At 41.4% G+C, this 18,989-nt stretch overlaps 1 protein-coding gene across 4 annotated transcripts in view; it reads right to left on the reverse strand.

Moving 5' to 3' along the window:
* Nucleotides 1–343: 343 nt before the first annotated feature.
* atm (ATM serine/threonine kinase) overlaps nt 344–18,989 on the reverse strand; it is a 37,513-nt gene continuing 18,867 nt past the window's right edge. Inside the window, exons 36-63 of one of the 4 annotated variants that reach the window (XM_015393960.1) lie at nt 17,155–17,331; nt 16,806–16,983; nt 16,623–16,728; nt 15,720–15,878; nt 15,532–15,640; nt 15,328–15,416; nt 14,546–14,648; nt 14,240–14,388; nt 14,059–14,160; nt 13,452–13,571; nt 13,140–13,374; nt 11,815–11,985; nt 11,547–11,666; nt 9,256–9,473; nt 8,560–8,767; nt 8,347–8,472; nt 7,393–7,533; nt 6,890–7,028; nt 5,389–5,471; nt 5,159–5,299; nt 2,720–2,836; nt 2,486–2,635; nt 2,221–2,386; nt 2,052–2,138; nt 1,848–1,962; nt 1,222–1,285; nt 991–1,133; nt 344–906 (exon numbers count right to left, since the gene is read on the reverse strand). In XM_015393960.1, the coding sequence (XP_015249446.1) occupies nt 726–906; nt 991–1,133; nt 1,222–1,285; nt 1,848–1,962; nt 2,052–2,138; nt 2,221–2,386; nt 2,486–2,635; nt 2,720–2,836; nt 5,159–5,299; nt 5,389–5,471; nt 6,890–7,028; nt 7,393–7,533; nt 8,347–8,472; nt 8,560–8,767; nt 9,256–9,473; nt 11,547–11,666; nt 11,815–11,985; nt 13,140–13,374; nt 13,452–13,571; nt 14,059–14,160; nt 14,240–14,388; nt 14,546–14,648; nt 15,328–15,416; nt 15,532–15,640; nt 15,720–15,878; nt 16,623–16,728; nt 16,806–16,983; nt 17,155–17,331 (3,897 nt within the window). In that variant the 3' untranslated portion in view covers nt 344–725. Of the gene's footprint in view, nt 907–990; nt 1,134–1,221; nt 1,286–1,847; nt 1,963–2,051; nt 2,139–2,220; nt 2,387–2,464; nt 2,636–2,719; nt 2,837–5,158; nt 5,300–5,388; nt 5,472–6,889; nt 7,029–7,392; nt 7,534–8,346; nt 8,473–8,559; nt 8,768–9,255; nt 9,474–11,546; nt 11,667–11,814; nt 11,986–13,139; nt 13,375–13,451; nt 13,572–14,058; nt 14,161–14,239; nt 14,389–14,545; nt 14,649–14,918; nt 15,007–15,327; nt 15,417–15,530; nt 15,641–15,719; nt 15,879–16,622; nt 16,729–16,805; nt 16,984–17,154; nt 17,332–18,989 lie in introns of those variants that run through there. The other 3 variants (XM_015393969.1, XM_015393952.1, XM_015393978.1) reach the window with 3 other exon arrangements.

The raw sequence follows: 18,989 nt of genomic DNA on the forward strand, positions 1-18,989 counted from the left end.
ATTTAAGGCAATGTATTTTGAAGATGGATGGAATTTAAAAAAAAAAGTTGAAAATGATCCAGAAAAGGAAGCAGCTTCCAATGTGAAGAACTGAAAACAATTTTCAAAATGATTCTGAATCCTGTTTTTCTCCCCCCAAATAGATGACCCTCTTCTTCTGTTGTCTTGCTCCCATTTTCATGCTTAAATACAACCTCTTTTTTATGATCTGTTGTTTTAATCCTTGCAAGAACAATAACATCAAGTATCAGAGGTACACAGAAGGAGCTTTTGATATTAGCTAAAGTTGTTTTGAAGAACAAACTGTATTCAGATGACATCTTTGTTTTCTCTTTAATTATTCTATGCTGAAAGAAAACATCCAGAGATGAAATACAGTAGGATAGAGAAAAAAAAACAGTGAGTAAAAAGATGAAATGCACTGCATGAGGCTTAAAGTATCATACATTCATAAAGCGTGCTCTTTGGATAGCCAATGGCAGAAGTCTCATCATCATCATCCATCATGCTTCAGTGGACAGAAAGAAAACATTCACATTGAACCTGATGAAAAAAAAGCTAAGGACCAACATTTTCTAAAGAACACTTCCACTTTTTTTAGGCATGGCTACATTGGATCCACAGCTTCCTCATAAAGTGCAAAGTTGGCAGAAACGGATCTACAGAGCCGCTGCAGTACTGATCTGCCATTAAGGCTCCAGAACAACTGATGTCGATGGGGAGGTTTACACCCAGGCCTGCCATCCTGGAAACAGCCTGCTGAGGTTTTTGGGGTCCATGGCTTGTTGAATGAGCAGGTTGACCTGCCCCCCCACGCTGAGCACCGTTCCCTCCTCCACCCCTTTCAGCTTCTCCTGCAGACGCAGCAGCACCCTCTCTGCCACCTTGTTGGAGCTCTGGCTGTCACTGCAGATGGAACCAAAAAAGAAAGAGTTTAAATAAGAGGTTTAATGAAAACTAAATGCAGCAGAAAAGGCTGCTATTGATCACCTGGATTTACGATGGTTGACGAGGTCTTCTCCTCCCATGGTGGAGCTCAGGGTGGCATTGAGCTCCTGGTGTTCGTCGTGCTGCAGGTAGAAGGCCTTCAGAGGGTTCATGGTCCAGTCAAACAATGGGTCATACAGCAGCACCTGTCGGCCCAAAAGACAAACATTAGCTTAATATAAAAGGTGAAAGGGGAGGGGCTCTGTGTTGTGATCTGTTCTCCAGTTCCCGTACCTCTACGATTGTCAAGAGAGCCTCCTGAGAGCTCCTCATCACCTCCATCGTCTTCTCACAACATCTGAGAAGAGAATTAGTTTGCAATCAGCTTATTTCTATATCTAAAGTACCTTAAAACCATTTTTTTATATAATTGTCCTACAGATGCATGCAGAGTGAAAGGAAAGTTATTTGGTCTAAGAAGGTCTTTAAATGCCCGGTGCTAAACTACTGAGGTGTCAGTCTGCTCTTTTAGTCCTAAAGGGTCAAATAAAAAGGCTATTTTAAAGATATTTTTTTAGTAAAAACGTACAAAATGTCTTTTTAGAGGCGCCGAAGTAGCCGGATATAAAAATCAGTTTGACACTCCCTGTTACGGTGTAAAGTTAGACACAAAAAACTAAATTAAATAATCAGAGAACATAAATTATATAAGTTTTCTTCTATCTTGCTAGGAACCAAACATTGTCCAGTGATGGTTTCATAAATACGAATATAAAAAATGTGCATTTCTATTCTTAAGATCCACACAAAACCCTCAATTAAATTCATTGATGTTTGTTTTTGTAGCTCCAAAAAATGTATCCAGGCTGAAGAGTTATGAACATTTTTACAAGGTATTATAAAGCTGATGTCATCCATACCTCCTAAAGACCCCCTCCACTCCGGTGATGCCCATCCCGTCCACTATGTCTCTAGAGAGCCTGAAGGGAACGGTTTCAGGGGTTGGGAGGATCTTCCCCTGCTCGAACGCCACACCTTAAACACCACAATTCAGCAGAGGTACACATTTAGGGTCCAGGCTACGCAAGTTTGTCTGAATTCACCCAAAAGAGAATAAAGAATACCCAAGTCGATGTGGACTAGTTCAGCGCTCTGTTCATCAATCAGGATATTCTGGATATGTCTGTCCCCGAGGCCAACGATGTAGCCAACTGTAGGTGGGAAACATGAGGAGTAATAATCACCAAATAAGGTTATGATTATGTAACCGACAACCCTGCAGCACGGTGATACCTATGGAGGATGTGGCCACGCTTCGTGTGTAGGCCAGTCGCTTCTCCATCCACACTGCTGGGTCTAGGAATCTTTCCATGCAGAAGTACCTAAAGACCGGTCTGAACTTCTTACACACCTCAGCGTAAGCCTCAAGCTTCTCATCAAAGCCCTGCCTCTGAGCCTCCTGCAGAGAGCCAAGAAACAAAGCAGAAGTTGGATCTTTTTTTCCAACCTTTACAAAAATAATCTGTATCCCATCTACTATTCAGGATGTGTAATGAACCATCATCCTCCTTCGGCAGGCCAGGTTGGTCCAGTCTTGAGGCCGGAACCGTTTGTGAGCTCCTTTATTGGGTTCCACCAGAAACTCCCCGATGGGCACGGTGCCCGAGCACCACTCCAGCACGCCGCTGCGCTGTGAGAACGGCACCACCTGAAAGACGAGGTCATCAGAAATGCTGCAAACAGCAACCAGATCCCTGCGACTGACAGCCACATTCAGGACTTTTTTCCTCACCTTGTATCGTCTGATGTTCAGCTTTCTCTTCCGGGTGTCCGTGTTGCGCTGCAGCAGCATGGAGCACATGCTGAAAACCTGTTGCATCACTGCGTCCTGCCGCAGGTCGTCCTGACCCTGCTCACAGAAACAGGTCACAAGGGGGAGTGGATGACGTTATACTGAAATATGAACTTAATAAACTAAAATATTTCATATTTCAACTAAAAAGCTAATTTCCCGAAGTATTGCGACTCCCACCTTAAGTTAATGCCTGTATTAAAAACATTCCTGGATCCAGACGGTGAACCGGATCATCACTAAAGTTTAATAATTTATTACCGCTCATAATACCCACCTTTCTCTGTATATTTCATCAAAATCCGTCCGTACTTTTGTCATTTCAAACAGACAAAACAAGCAACGAACCAACAGTGATGAAAACATGACCTCGTTGGCAGAGGTAAATAAGTATTCTAGGTAACTGCTCACTCCTTTAATGAGTCAGTGCTGTAAAGTATTAAACATTCATCCTCTCTATGTGGGATCTGCTCTATTTAAGTTCTGCTCTCATGTGACAAACATTTCTCTGCCCACTCTAATGGACATTCCCTAATTACTGAAAAATGTTTGTTGTAAAAATTAATGTAATTAAAGTCCTTTTTCTATCAATGGGTGAACGGTAAGATGATTTGCCCATGGAATAGGATCACTGCGTTCACACCGGACGCAGCAGGCGCAGCGAGTTCACATGCAAAGTCAATGGTTGACACGCATCAAGGTGCAGCAAAAAATCCCGCAGCGCGTCTGAGCAGCTGAAGCGGTGCGTCTGGAGCGTTTAAGCATCTGACGCGCACGACGCACCGTAAACGCGCTGCTGCTCAAGATGGACAAATCGAACTTTTGCTGCTCAACGTGCCGCATCAACCAATAAGAGACGCTGATCTGGGAGCTGGCAGGGAGACAGACACATCGCTAATGACACAAAGCGCTATGATCGCTCCTCTGAAACAGTTTATTAGCGCCTTTAACTTAGAATGCTGAAACCTACTGACAAAGCGTGTTCGCTTCTATTATCCTGGTTCCTGCAGTTTGGATTATGGACACGAAAACCACCTTCCAGCCACCGCTGCAAACCGCGAGGAGGTGACCGGGCCATAGGCTGCTCTTCAATGGGATTCCTACTGACAGCGCACCGCTGGTATGCGGGGATCGGAGCGGCTCTGACAGAAATAATATTGGAAGGCAGGATGGTAATCTGGATGAACTGACTGCACTGATTACGTTTTCAGGTGGATTTTCTCACTTAAAACATATTAAAACTACTTTATTCCCACTGATCACAGCAAATATAGCTGCAAGGCAAAGAAAGGATAGAGTAGCTCCGCCCAACGCGCGTCAGACACACTTTCCACCGCGCACCCAGAGCAGCAAAGCTGCTTCAGTCGCGCATCAGAACTAAACTGGTACAAGCAGCAAAAAGGAAGCAGCAGACGCGATTTTGCTGCTCCTGCTGCGTTCGGTGTGAACGTAGCATAACATTTAAAATGACCACAAAAAAAACAAAACATCTACATTATCTTATTTCTGCACAGTGCTGCAGTGGGCAGCAAGAAGGTTCTGGTTTCAATTCCTGGTCCAGGGCCTTTCTGCATGCAGGTTGCTTGTTCTCTCTGTGCATGAGTGGGTTCTCTACAGGTACTCCAGCTTCCTACCACGATCCAAAAACATGACTGTTAGGTTAACTGGCTTCTCTAAATTCTCCTTAGATGTGAGTAAGTAGGTGAATAGTTGTTTGTCTCTGTGTTTCCCTGTGAACTGTATGACGGGTGTATCTATTGCGGTGTATCCCGCATTTAGGCACCAGGACCCCTCGCAACCCAGCAGGGATAAGCGTGACTGATGGATGGATCTTATTTCAAGTGCATAATATCTGATCATCTTATCCAAGAGCACAAACACTTATTCTATTCAAGACAAATACACGTATTTTAAGAAAATTCATATATATTTTTGGATCCGTTTTTTTAAGTGGGCGAGATATTCATTAAAGTCTATGTTGAACTCTTGAGAGGTCAGCTCTGAACTGCAAGAATAAAAAACATATTAGGGGAAAATAAAACCTAAGCATGACTAACATTTGGTAAATCATTAGCCTTTAAGTGTCCCCAGAATGTTTCTGCAAACACACTTTCACACACATGTATCCACACACCTTCCCTGTTCTATCTCTCCATTAGGAGTGTCTTCATTATAGAGGTGTGAGAGCATGTTTGTCTGGGCATAAAACACTTGATTAATTATTACCTGAAGCCAAACCTAATGGAAAATAACCAGAGTGACCAGGTTCTCGTCAGAGAGCTTAGTTCAGAACAGATGAGTGTTTACAGCTCTTCACAGCTGAACTTTTAACACTTGATATGCTGCATGTGGAACACCAATAAACCCACACCAGCTTACCTTCACCAGCTGTCTCCTGCTCTTGCCGTCAGAGCCCACACAGTCGATGATCTTGGGCAGGTTGACTCCTCCGGCGAGGTGGTAGTGAGGCAGGAAGCCTCTAACAGTCACCAGGTTTTCATAGCAACCAGACGGATCGACCTGTTTACAAACACCAAAGGTTGATGTTTTTATCCAGCTTATGTCGTAAATGTTGAGCTAAAATGTTTGGTCGGTCGTTAAAGACCCACCTTAATCTCCATGGTGGGGATGACCACCTCGTCCAGGTCTTTGAGCTGCATGATGGGCTGATCAGCAGGGATGGGAATGGCCTCTGATGTACAGGATGAGCACAGAGATGAAGCACAAATCTGTTTGCTTGACAGAGTAAACCACCGAAAACTCACAATACTACAAATAAAGACTGTGCTTCAAATAGGTTAAACTCTCTTCTAATTCTTCTATATGGACTTGCTAAGTTTTAGTCCAGCATTTCTAAAACATCACTCCTTTTTAAAAAAAAAATTTCTAACTACCGTATTTCCGGATAATAGGCCGCTACTTTTTCGCCACGCTTTTAATCATGTGGTTGATACGAAGGTGCGGCCTTGCTATTAATTTTTTTCCAACCATCAGGGGTCAGAAGTCAAAGCTGGAAATTAAAGAATAAGGGGCTAATTTTCATCTAGCACAAGAGCATGTGAGCAGCAGGGACGACGGAGAACAATTGTACCGAATTCAAATATTTTGAGATTTATTTGTTGCATTAAATCTGTCGAACCAATGGGTAGACTGTGCTCAACTCCTGCAGAGCTGAAATAAAGAGCTGATGAAGCCCCATCTTTTATTTCCACGAACCAGTAAGCTGCTCTAAGGGTGATATGTGGAGCCCCCAATACCAGTTTGGTGGGGAACAGTTCAGTGGATATCTCCGGCTTATATATGTACATTTCCAGTTTTTCTTTTTTTTTTTTTTTTACTTAGTGGGTATGTGTATAGTGAGGAGCACTCTATAGTTTGGAAAATACGGTATATTTCTGTCTCTTTTTGACTAATTTTAAGACCAGAATCGAGGAATAAAATATTTCTAAATTCATTTGAATCCAAAAATACTTAAATGATCTAAAACATGAATAAATTGTTGTAACTCATTGTTTTTTCCAACAAGTTGTTGACGTTGATAGCTTTAACTAAGAAGTATCTCCTGTAGTGGTCTGCCTTGCATCAGATCTGAAGAATCCTCTGACTGAAGACACCTTGTTGTTGTTTACCAGTCTTCTGCAGAGGATGCTCAGTTTTATTCATAAAGATTTTCTCTCATAGGAGTTCTGAAAAGAGAACTGCCCTTCTTTATCAGCTTGTTATTCTTATATAGGCCATTGGCTCTTATGCTGTTACCCCAGAAAGGGATCACACTCAGAAGATTTACAGCATCTTGCTGCAAACACTGAAGGACATACAGTAAGCTTCCTTAAAAAGTAGAGTCTGATCTGAACCATTCTGTAGAAAGCCTGTCTGTTGCATTTGCAATTTTCTATTTTTGAGTATTTTTTCCAGAAAAATCATTCCTATATGAGAAATTTAGAACTACGGAAAAAAATTTAAACCTTGTAAAAAATGTAAAGACATTTAGATAACTAAGTAAATTTAAAGGATTAAAATATGGCTCTGGCTCTTAGAAAGCAAAACTAAATCAAAACACATTGAGGATGTTTTTAGGACTTTTCCGCAATGTGGCTGATAACGACTCACTCTTCTCAGTTTTGTGCCTGCTGGCGTCCATGTAAGCCAGAGTGATGTAGGCGTCACACAGACGCTCGATCCCTCGGATCATGCTGCCTCGCTTCTTCCTGATCACAGAAATGATCTTCCGAGCCACATCGGAGCGCTCCTGCATTAGTTTGGAAAACAAAAACGATGTGGTGCCATTAAAAACCAAGGATGATACATTGCTTTAAACCCAACCTGACCGACACAGAGATCTTATTATGAGGAACATTTTATAAGGAGAGCAGTTTCTATTCTATAACAGTTTGGATCAGAAAGTTGTTTTTTTTTTTTAGCTGAGCTTTTATCCACTGAGGAAGTCAAAAATACAGAATTACAGCGTTTTTATGTTTACATTTTAATATATTTGCCTTAATTAGACAGTTTTCAACTTATTTTCTATTTTTCTTTAAAACAAAAATATCTAAACATCAAGTCAAGGCAAGAAATAATACACATTTCCTAACGATGTCGAAAAAAAGTCTCACCTGATCAAACTGCGACAGCTGCCGCGGAGCGCTTTTTGATGGCCGCATCCTGCAGAAGCTCTCATCTTTGTTGGCGTTGACCAGAGCGAAGATGATGAAGAGTGTGTGGTGAGGATGTTCCAAAGACGCCCTGCAGATGAGCTGAGGAGGGAAACCAAAGCAGGCACAGACAGAGATCACTCATATGAGCCTTTAGCTCAGTAATAAAAGAAAGCCATAGTCTGACTGAAGAGGAAGGAGAGATTTAACCTGCATGTTTAGCTCATCAAGTACTGACTATACCAGATATTTAGACTGAATCCTCTTCAGGTTTAATTACTCTATCATTTGTGCTAATAGATCAGATACAGACTGTATAAAAATACATTTTTTTCAAAGTCTGACTTAATATTGGAGACATTTTCCTAGTTTAGCTCAGTTAGAATCACCACCATTTTTATTTCTGAGTGCTAAATACCAGAATAAAACGATAAAAGATCCAGAATTTTCTCCATATGCGAAATTTTATACTAAAGTTGATCCGCCTTTAAGCATTGTGAGAAAAATGATAAAGCATGGAAGCCTGAGAACACCATGCCAAAGGAGTTTTGTTGCTGGAGAGACGGACGGACTTCAAAAATGGGAAAAAATCATGAATAAAGAAAGTTATGTTGAATTATGTGGGATGACTGTGCAGAAAAGGTGTGAGATCACAGCTGACCTCCACTGGCTCTGAGGTATTAGCACTGTCAGAATGAATGAGCCCAAACTCCAGCAAGTTTGTAGGAAGATACTTAAAACATTTGACCCAACATTTTCTATTTTAGCATTTAATGGAAACAAATATCTTTAGTTACGTTAACTGGAATATAAAGTCAGATCTAATGTCAGATAAAGGGTGAACAGGTAGTGCAAGTGAAAAATATCCGTTTTCAGTCATTTACGTGGTTTTGAAAAGACAAAGATCTGATTTACATCAATAAGGACTTCATGGAATCCTGTGTCCTCAGAGACGCCGGCCGCCATTTTCGTTCCCATGCGGGCAGCCAGTTGATACATGAGGGGCAAAAACTTGTAGGACGGGATCTGTTTCACTCCCGTCTGGGTAGAAAAAAAGGAAAAAAAAATTCAGTTATAAAAATAGAGCATGTTGACATCCTGGTTAATCACATGCGGATGTTAACCAACCTTCATTATGTCGTTGACATCTTTAATCTCAGCGTTTTCCAGCCAGAGCGAAGCCAGACGGAAAATCCAGGTGTCATGCTCCTCCCCTTGTTCCAGACACTGAATGTAATTCTCCACCGCCTTGCATAGAAAGCGCTGTCGGTCTGTTCTTAGGTTGGACAAGGCCTTTTCGTCCAGCTCCAGCTCCCTTTGCACCTTTACGGTGTACCTATGAAGTCATTTCATCAGTTAAAGTCAACCACGGATGTAATGACATGTCTGCACTTTTTCAAAAGTCTGTTTTGGTCCCATGCACTTTCTAGTGTCCAAAAAACAAAGTCACGCTAAAATACACAGACAATCATCGAGCACTAGGACCAAGCGGAAAACCGCACCTCAAACCCTGGAAAGCCCAAAAGGAAAAAAAAAATACAATCTATGAATGTGATTTTATCCAAGCTCATAATAATTGTAAAACTACATGTTTGTACTCTTGATGGATTGTTGCATCCCAAGTTTTTTAATTGATCATGTCATGCTTCCACATATTTTGTCAGGAGAGGGATAGCAGAGATGCAAGAGAATGTGGAGTAAAAAAACACGGAAGATCTGCTAGAAAACGCTCTTAACTTATATAGTGTTTATGTTAAAAGAATTCTGTGTCGTGGCGTCTACAATAACCTAGAGCCCTGTTTTTACTCCTTACAGCACACCAACCTGTTGGAAGTCACTTTACGCTCCTTCATCAGATCCACTTCCTCCTTGGCCTTCTCCAGCAGCGTCCGCTTGTTCTCAAACTCGGACGAGTTCATGTACTTGTCGATGCTCTGGTACTGAGCGTCAGAGAAGCGAGCCAGAGACAAGAAAGCCTGGGTCCGCTGGCTTTGCAGCCTGGAGTCCCGCGCTCCAGAGTTCGCCTCTATTACCTCCACCGCCTGATGGGAGAACAGCATGAAGGATAGTTTATAAGATCTGAAAAGTTATGGGCAGTTATAAGCAGTTTTAACATTACAAAAGTGAGGGTGAAACTAACAGAGCATCTGGAAAATATGCATCTATTGTACAAGAGGTTTTGGAAAAAACAGCAGCAGAGGCTCCACATCGAAACTGTGGGTCCTGAGAGAAATAAACCTGTATGATTTATTCCATTCTATTCATCTGAAGCTGCCACAGCCGCAGGGAATAAACCATAAACTTCCAGAAATGTATTATTTATCAGATCAGCCTCTTCTGATTTATCTGGACATAAATTAATCATTTATTCTCACTGTGACTCATTTGTTTCTTTCGGGTAGGCCTGCTGTTATTTCAGGGAGGGCGTAGCGTCACATATATCACACTTGAGACCCGTCTGGTTTCATGTTTACATATTAGAGCTGTTTTCCTTTCTCCGTATGTTTACATTCTAGAACGAACGATCTCGTCGGTTTATTCCATGATGATGTTTAAAGGAGCAATCAGTGACTTTTCATTATTTTAAATAAAAAGTTTTTTTTTTTTAAAAAGAGTTTTTTGAAGAAGTAAAGGTTATCTTTTCAGATGAATTATGGTAAGAGGTCTCTCTCTGTGCGACAGACTGGCCGTGCTTATGTGTGCGTTCATGTGAACAGCTTCCACTCATGGCGTACCAGCGTAGCATAGGAGAAAAATAGCAGAAAGTACCTCCAGCAGACTAAAAAGTTAACCTGAAGTCAATCGGGACTTAATGCTATAGAAAAAATATGGTCTTAAACAAATAAGTTGTCACATAAGGAAAGAGACAAATTGGGGATGACCTTGGTGTCACGGTTCAGAGGTGAAGAGTGCTTTGAAAGCAGGAGCAGCTCTAGCTTTTCTCCTCCTGGACTGCTGAGTAACAGCATGAAGGCAAACGTTTGGTTTTTTTGGTGAACCATTTTGTTAAACCCGTGTTGATTCAATTCAGTGAAGTGCTACAGTTGTGGCCTGTAGGTTACGGTAATTGTTGGAGTTTGACCAGCAGTGGTTCCTGTTATGTGGGGCGAGTAGCTGGTGGCCCAGCTAACAAAGTTAGTACTGTTTAATGCAACCCCATTACCTTCCATAAATACACTCAGGGTAGTTTCTCTTTTTCACAAATACCTGAAACTTGAAACAGATAACTAGTGCCTAGATTGTCTGATATGTTTTTTTTTTTTTTTATCAGAATCAAAATCCTGGCCTGTTGTCTCTGCTCCAAGTTTTTTTTTTTTCAAAGATTTTTATTGGAGAAAATAAAACAAATGGATGTCATTCATCAGGTATGAAATCCCCTGCATGTAAACCAACACCAAATCTGATGGCAGGCACCTTCAATCGGGTGTTTATAAAATAGGATAGAAAGAATTGCCACTTTTGGTAAAACTTCTGTGTAGACCCTCGAAGGGTATATTTGATTTTCTCAAACTCCAGAAAAAACATCATGTCTTTAACCGAGAGGGATATTGAGGGACATTTATTGGACTTCCAGTGTAAAAGTAAAACACGCCATGCCAGTAATGATGAGAAGGCAATTATCTCTTTTTGAGCAGAGCTTAGAACTAAACTAGGGTTGTGGATACTTGACAAGGTTGCAAATTTACTTTCAAGACAGAAGACATAATTGAGAAGTAGTTAGACCAAAAATTATATAACTTCGGACAGAGAAAGAGAGAACTGTGGCCCAAATCGCAGGGGGAACCTTTGTATTTCTCACATACATTCACTTCTGCTCCATGTTTTGAGTCTTTACACCGACAACTCATAGTGTAACAGAGAACATTATGTAGCCATGGGAGATTTTTGGCTTTGGTTTAATGAACAGAGTTTTTTTGTTTTGTTTTTTTGCCATCCGAGAAACAACTTTTATCCCTGGCTGACCGACTGCTGCACCATTAGTATCAAACCAATTCCATCAACTATTGAATTCATGGTTGGAGCAAAACCAGAATCCCGTCTGCAGTCTAGTCTAGGACTGAATCCTGATCTGTGTTTCCAATGTTCATGCTAGTGGGAAGCCAGAGCCCTCTTACCCTCTCCAGGTACTTTTCCAGTATGACTCCAGGACTTTCCAGGCAGGTTTCAGCCAGCCAGTTCCCACACAGCCTGAGGCACTCGGTGAAGAGGGGAGGCAGAGCTGGATTGAAATCAACCTGATCAACATAAATCGGATCAATACGCAATTCCTTGACACAATGCTTTTAACTTCACATAAAATAAATATTTCTTAATTCATTCACATAAAGTTGTTAGTAAACCAACAACATTGTAGTAGATATTTGTCAGTTTTTTGTGTTTGACCTTGGCTTCCAGGCTGTGGATCATCTGCCTCAGCAGGCCTAGAGCCAGACCCTGCTCTCCCTTTGCCCAGAACACCTGGGCCTCCTCCAGCTGCCATGACAACACAGGAGAAGACGCCCAGGTTCCTCCGTCGCTGTGCTGCTTCATCTGGTAGACTGCACGCTCTGCAAGCTTAGCAGTGGTTACAACGCTAGCATTAGGAAAACGTGTTCAAACAGAGAGAGAATGTTTAAACTACCTTAAATCTGTTTAAATGTAAAGTCTCGCTAAATTATATGAAGATTTGTAGATTCTGTAATCTGCTGAAGAAAAGCCTTCCAACATCATGATTCTCCCACTGCCGTGTTTTACACTGAGAATAGGACCTGTTGCTCTTTGTACCCTCTACAATCACTCTTAAAAGTGGCTATTATAAAGAACCAAATCATATTTTTAAGGTATAGAAACAAATACTATTTTTAGAAGATTAAGCTGTTTTAAAAAGAACATTTGAATTTATTTCCACAGCAGAATATCATTAAAGAACCAGAAACCTGTCAATAGATCTAGATTTCTTTGTTATTAGCTTGGAAACTATGTTTTATTTTCTACATTAATTATTATCGGATGGAAGAAAATATATGCTTCCTTATAAAGAAACTTATATTTTGTTTCTTATTTTAACCCCGTAAAACCCATAAAATAACTTTTATTAAAGACCAGATTTTTCAAACCAGGGTTGTCGCTAAACAGTGATAAAAAACATAGATTATTTTAATAATTTAAATAGAATAAGTTATTTGTATCATTTGTGATGCATTAGGCATTTCCAAATAATTTTTTTATACATTTTCTGTTCACTATATGCATCTTATTGTGTAAATCATGATTTTCAAAAACAAAAATGTCCCACCGATGATGCAAAGGTCTCTAAAACGCACATATAATACACCTGGTTTTAAAGACTTAAAGGATAAAAATACAAACGGTTTGTTGTTTAAAACAGCAACAGATTAACCATTGCAGATTTTTACAAAATCAATAAGTTGTGTTTTATTTGAAGGTCACGTAACATTTGTGGCTCTAAAGAACTTTTATTCGGCCGGGCTTTTTGATATAAAAGGTTGCAGACCCCTTGTTTAGTGTGTGTTTAAGTATCAGTGACAAATGCATAGATTATGGCAATTACTTGTTTTTTTTTATCATTTAAAATGAGCAAGATGTTATTTGTAAAAAATAAAAAAAGGCAAATCTGAAAACAAAGTTCCTTCCTTCTACTTTATAGTTATCCACCACTCTTTGTTGCACCAATAGAATAAAAATACTCTGTGTAATGTGCAGAGTACCTGTGTATTCCCAGCTTTCCGAGCCAATCGACAGAGCTCCATCAGGTGCTCTGTGAGCACCGCGCTGAGCTGATGGTTGCTTTCTGAGTCCTCCGTTCTGGATAACAGGGTGTTCTGCGCTACAGAGCGTAGAGCCAGGATGGGCTCCACCACAGTAAAGTCACTGTCCACTAGCAGCTGGGAATGCTGCCGCCACTGGTGGCAAACTTCCCTCAGGGTCACATCAGAGAAGGGTCTGACCAAAAAACACACTAATTATTTTTGCCCAAATTCATCTGATGCAGCTGAAGGATGCAATGAAGGAGAAATCACCTAACAAAGAGCTGCTTGACGCTTTCCAGCTCCCTGATGCTCTGCAGGTTCCTCAGGGCCGGATACAGAGAGGACACAGCCTCTAAAGTGCCTCTGCAGAGCTCCTCCACTTCAGCCACCCTACGCAGGGGAACATTTGAGTAAAACAGAACCGTATTTTCTGGACTATAGGGCACACCTCACTATAAGCTTATTTTAACAAACTGGAAACGTACATATATAAGCGGCACCATGCGATAAGCCGCTGTTATTTACTGAAACTGTCTCCCACCAAACCTGTAGGGGGAGCTCAACATGTAGCCCCTGGAGTAGGGAGGAAGAAGAATGCTAGCACCAATTAACTACCAATTAAGAGCTTCTAATAAAAGATAGTGCTTCATCAGCTCTATTTCAGCTCTGCAGCTTTAATGAGGCAAATGAATGGCAAAATGTGTGAATTGGGGACATTTGTTCTCCGTCATGCCTGCTGCTAGCTTGTTCTTGTCCTAAATGGAAATTAGCCCCTTATTCTTTCATTTCCAACTTTCAAAGCTTGGGAAAAACGTAGCGGCTTATAGTCTGGAAAATATGGTAATCATTTTGGCCAAACTTTGAAACCCCATCATACCTGGCTTGTTTAAGGGTGTCTTCAAATATGGAGAACTCTTTGTCCCTCAGTGCTTGCAGGGCAGAAAACACAGACTCATGGAAGCCAGGGGTGGCTTTATCACTTTTGAGAAAAAAAAGCAAAGCTCTAAGTTAGAGATGATTTTAGACATGACAGAAGAAACCTGCGTCTTCTTCTTCACCTCTCCGACTGCTCGCAGTCCCACTGCGTGTTCCTCCAGGCGGCCTCAAAGCGGCGCTCTCGCAGCTCAGCCCCCCACTCCACACCTTCACTCTCCAACCCCCTCATGTAGGTGGCCAGGATGCTGCTGAGCCCAAAGTTCTGCATTCCCTGATCAGATACGGGGAAAAATTACTAAGAATATTCCAAGATTCGTTTGCAGGAATTTTTGGTCTTAGAGGAAAAATTAATTTAAATAAAAATAAGAAAAATGAATCACATCACAGTTTGCTTCCAAACGTATATATTGCAGTAAATGACGTTTTACCTCGACAATTCCTACAAGTCGAGTAACTTCAGGTAGAGAAGAGTGAAGATCGTATGAAGTCAGAGCTTTCCCCCACATAGCTTCATGCTCATATGTTCGTATCCTGTAACAACAACAAAAAACAGAAACTGTAGTCTGACCACAAATGTTTACACAATGCATAATTTTGTACATTTAGTCAAACTTTAAAGAATCTTATTTGAATTCTACAGTATGCCTTAGATCGGCGGTTTTCAAAGTGTGAGGTGCGCCTCCCCTGGGGGGCGCCAGAGCACCTTAGGGGAGGCGCGGTGAGAGGGAAAAAGTAAATATGGATTTAGGACCAAGTGTGCGCGTGTGGAGCGGGGATCAGTGGAAATGTTCCCCAACTTACCTGGTGAGTGGACTGGTCATGGTTTCCCCTCCACAGCCGTAAAGACTGTCCGGCTCACCAATACTGCGATACACCTCAATAAGCAGCTNAGTCAGAGCTTTCCCCCACATAGCTTCATGCTCATATGTTCGTATCCTGTAACAACAACAAAAAACAGAAACTGTAGTCTGACCACAAATGTTTAGCCCATGTTTGCACAATTTTATACATTTAGTCAAACTTTAAAGAATCTTATTTGAATTCTACAGTATGCCTTAGATCGGCGGTTTTCAAAGTGTGAGGTGCGCCTCCCCTGGGGGGCGCCAGAGCACCTTAGGGGAGGCGCGGTGAGAGGGAAAAAGTAAATATGGATTTAGGACCAAGTGTGCGCGTGTGGAGCGGGGATCAGTGGAAATGTTCCCCAACTTACCTGGTGAGTGGACTGGTCATGGTTTCCCCTCCACAGCCGTAGAGACTGTCCGGCTCCCCGATACTGCGATACACCTCAATAAGCAGCTCCTGCAGACATGTTAAATAAATATCCTAGATGCAGTATATTAAATCTAGTTAAACCAAATCAGGTAAATAGAAATGTAATAATCTAAAAAATCTGTGCTAACTAAAATAATCAGACCTGCAGACTGATGTTGGTGTCTTCCATACTTTTCTCAGTCAGACTGGAGATGTTGAATTTCTGGCTGTTCTCTTCAAAATTAATCCTGCGTGTGGCTCTGGACTTGGTTCTGCACATTTAATCAAATCAAACCAATTAAATGCATTATTAACTTATATAAACTAAAAAACAACGGTCTTCCTGCAAACCTGCCGCTCTCCTCCATGTTGACTCTGATCTTGTCCACATAGATCTCCGTGTAGAGCAGAGCGGTGAAGTGAGCCGAGCAGGACTGAGCCGCTCTGGCCACCTGAAGGTAGTTCAGCTCCAGCCAGAAGTTGGAGTCGCACACGGTGCCACAAGCATTACTGCAAAAGGTCAGCGGGAATCATTTCAAACTTTTAAAGGAGGCTCTTTTTTACTCTCATTTCAGTTTAAATGATTTCTTACAGGACACAGGCTACGTTCACACTGCAGGCCTTGATGCTCAATTCCGATTTTTTTGCGAAATCCAATTTTTTTTTGCGTTGCCGTTCACATTTCCAAATATATGTGACTTGTATGTGATCTCCTGTGTCAACTGCAGTCATACAACCTAAGTGTCCCGCATGCGCAGTAGAGGACGCAATGACATCACAGGCCAGCGTGTTCTTTTTTTCCGGAAGTAAACATGGATGTTAGTGCCGGTGCACATCTAGCGGTCTTTTCCAACCATAAAAACACAATCTTTTTAATACGGTTAAACATAAATACTGCTCTACCGCTTCTGCGTAGCAAGATGCATAATAGTGACGTTTGTCGGGTATTAATGACGTTCAGGTAGGATAAAGATTTTATCCGACACAGGTTGCATTTGAAAAGATCAGATTCGTATCGGATTCAGGACCACATAGCCAAGTGGCCTGGGTCGCATTAGAAAAAAATCAGATCTGTGTTGTTCAGACAGCCATGAAAAAATCAGATCCAGGTCACATATGGGCAAAAAAAGTGGATTGGGGTCACTTCAGGCTGCAGTGTGAATGTAGCCATAGATCCTCTATTGTGCATCAAACTGAGCTGCAGGAAACTAGTTGAGATGTAAACAGTCTGAAGAATAGTTCATCATAACAAACCTTTCAGCTGCCACTGTTCTCTGCTGGTGTCTCAGATAGTCGATAACAGCCAGCATGGTTCGCAAGGAGGCCTTATCGTACAAACCCTGGCTTGCAGAGTCGGACTCTAGAAATGGGAGAAAATTTTATTACGAAAGATCAAACAAGAAGCGCTGGGCTCTGTCGCCATGGACTCAACCTCACCAGAGTCAGAGTTGAGAGGAGTTGCGGAGCGACTGGCAGCCTGAGCGCTCCTGGAACAGAAGCTGAAGAAGTCCTGAATGCGGGTGGAGAGCAGCTCCCTCCAAGAGCCGTTGGGGTCGTCCAGAAGGATGGAGTGGATGATGAGGGGAAGAAGCCTCTGGCAGCAGTCTGCCATCACCTGGAGACGGAGGGAGGGAATCAGCACAGCTGTGTTCTTACGGATCACTGAATAACTCTAAACTTTTAACTTTTGGATGTCAGACAGTACTTCAATTTGCCAAAAGAAAAACAAAGCATTTGCTGCCCTATAAAAAAAAAACTACATGAGTTTCAAACCAATTTAGCTCACCAGACACAGAGGCCGTGACAGCAGCAGAGCCTCGCTCCTCACCCCTCCACTGTCCAGCAGGGCTGTGCACAGCTCCCTCAGCCAGGCCTTGTGGCCCCCTGCCTGTGGGATCCAAAACTCCTGGCTCTCCAGCTTCCCTTTAGCCTCTGAACTCTCCTCAACACTCACAGAAGCCACCTAGTGAAGAATGCCAACAAGAACCCAAATACAGACAAAACAAATGTCAGATCTGCTGTAAAGTGATAAGGTTGATTTAAATAAATCACATCACACACAGGGTAACACGAATTGCCACAATGCAGAAACGGGAATAGCAGAATTGCATTGAAACCATAGTCAACAAAGAGGAATCAGATAAAAATAGAAATGTTCGAATACAAAGTTAAATGAATTGAAAGCTTAGAAGCGGAAAAATTGAGCTGATAAAGCAGTTTCCGACCTTAATGAGAAAGCTGGGTTAGAAATTAATATTTTCAGTCCCAATTTAAAGAGCCCAACAGTTCCCCTACTTCTTAGCTTTTAATGCCATTTATTCCAGAGCTGAGCGTCATGAAGACTCAATACTGCTTCACTGCTTCATGTTCATTCAATGAACACCAGGTTAACAAGTATTTTCAGGTTTTACCAGTAACCCTAAAAAACATAGCAGCCCAAGACAAGAATTAAAAATTTGTTGTTCTATTTGTTTAGTTTTTTTCCTCAAACAGGAAGTCAACGCTCTGATTTCCAGGAGTTAGTCCAGACCCTGAATGCAACATTTCAGATGAGCTGCAGCTGCCACCATTTTTTTTTTTACAGAAATCAGTATTTACATCCATTGTTTTTATTCTGATAATGCTTCCGATAATGATTTTTGTAGGCTGATTTCATTACATCCTTGATCATGTAGGTTTTATGCACACTAAGCAATTACTTTAACGTGTTACTGTTACTCTACTGTTAACTCAGGGATTGTTTCAACACGAGGCAAAGGAGGTTAAATAAAGATGCAGAAAAAGGTGGTATGTCATCAACAAATAAGTAGTAAAGTATGTTTTGATAATCCTTGGGTTGCGTTTATTGAACATCTTCACAATATTTGCTCAGAACTGCCTTCGATTGTTAAATTGTTAACTGAGATATTATTAGTTATGTTTGCGGTCAAAGGGTTTGCTTTACTATCAGTTTTTATGTTTGCTTGATTTAGATTTTCCTTATATTTTACTGTTTAAATCATGTAAAGTGCTTTGAATTGTCAGACCCTTTTCTGCTCAGATGTCACATTACCAATTAACAAAAAGCTACAGAGCTGTGGTGTGGTTAAATAAATAAATCTTAAAGGTATAGTGGAGGATTTGCGTGATTTTTTAAAAAGGCACACCCTCTTGACTTAAAAAAGAAATGCACATGCACAAACCTGTACCCACTCCCAAGAGGGACCAGCTATTAAACGCGTTTCTCCTCACTTGACTAGCAGTGATGTGAAATGGATTTCTCCAAATAGAACGCCACACTTTACCTGTCAAGTAGAAACTTTGCTTTTATTTTACGCCATTGCGTGAAAGAATCTCCCAAAAATACTCTGGTCCTGTTTCTCTCTACTGAGGCCTTTCTCCTCTTCTCATACCCTTTGTAGACACTTTTTCTCTTACGAACTTCAGCCATTTTCAAAGAACCGTGGTGAGAAAGGTGAGCTTCAATGACTGCCTTAAACCGTAGCTCACCACATATATACGCATGAAAGTTTGCATGCACAGAAAAAGAGAGCTAACTGGGGACGTAGGGCGGCCTTAAGTAAACACATCACCGGAAAGATTGACAATTAGGAGGACCACTTATTTTGATGATCCACCTGG

Source organism: Cyprinodon variegatus, unplaced genomic scaffold (genome assembly GCF_000732505.1).
Source record: "Cyprinodon variegatus isolate N-32 unplaced genomic scaffold, C_variegatus-1.0 Scaffold24, whole genome shotgun sequence".
In the NCBI taxonomy this organism is placed as follows: Eukaryota; Metazoa; Chordata; class Actinopteri; order Cyprinodontiformes; family Cyprinodontidae; genus Cyprinodon; species Cyprinodon variegatus.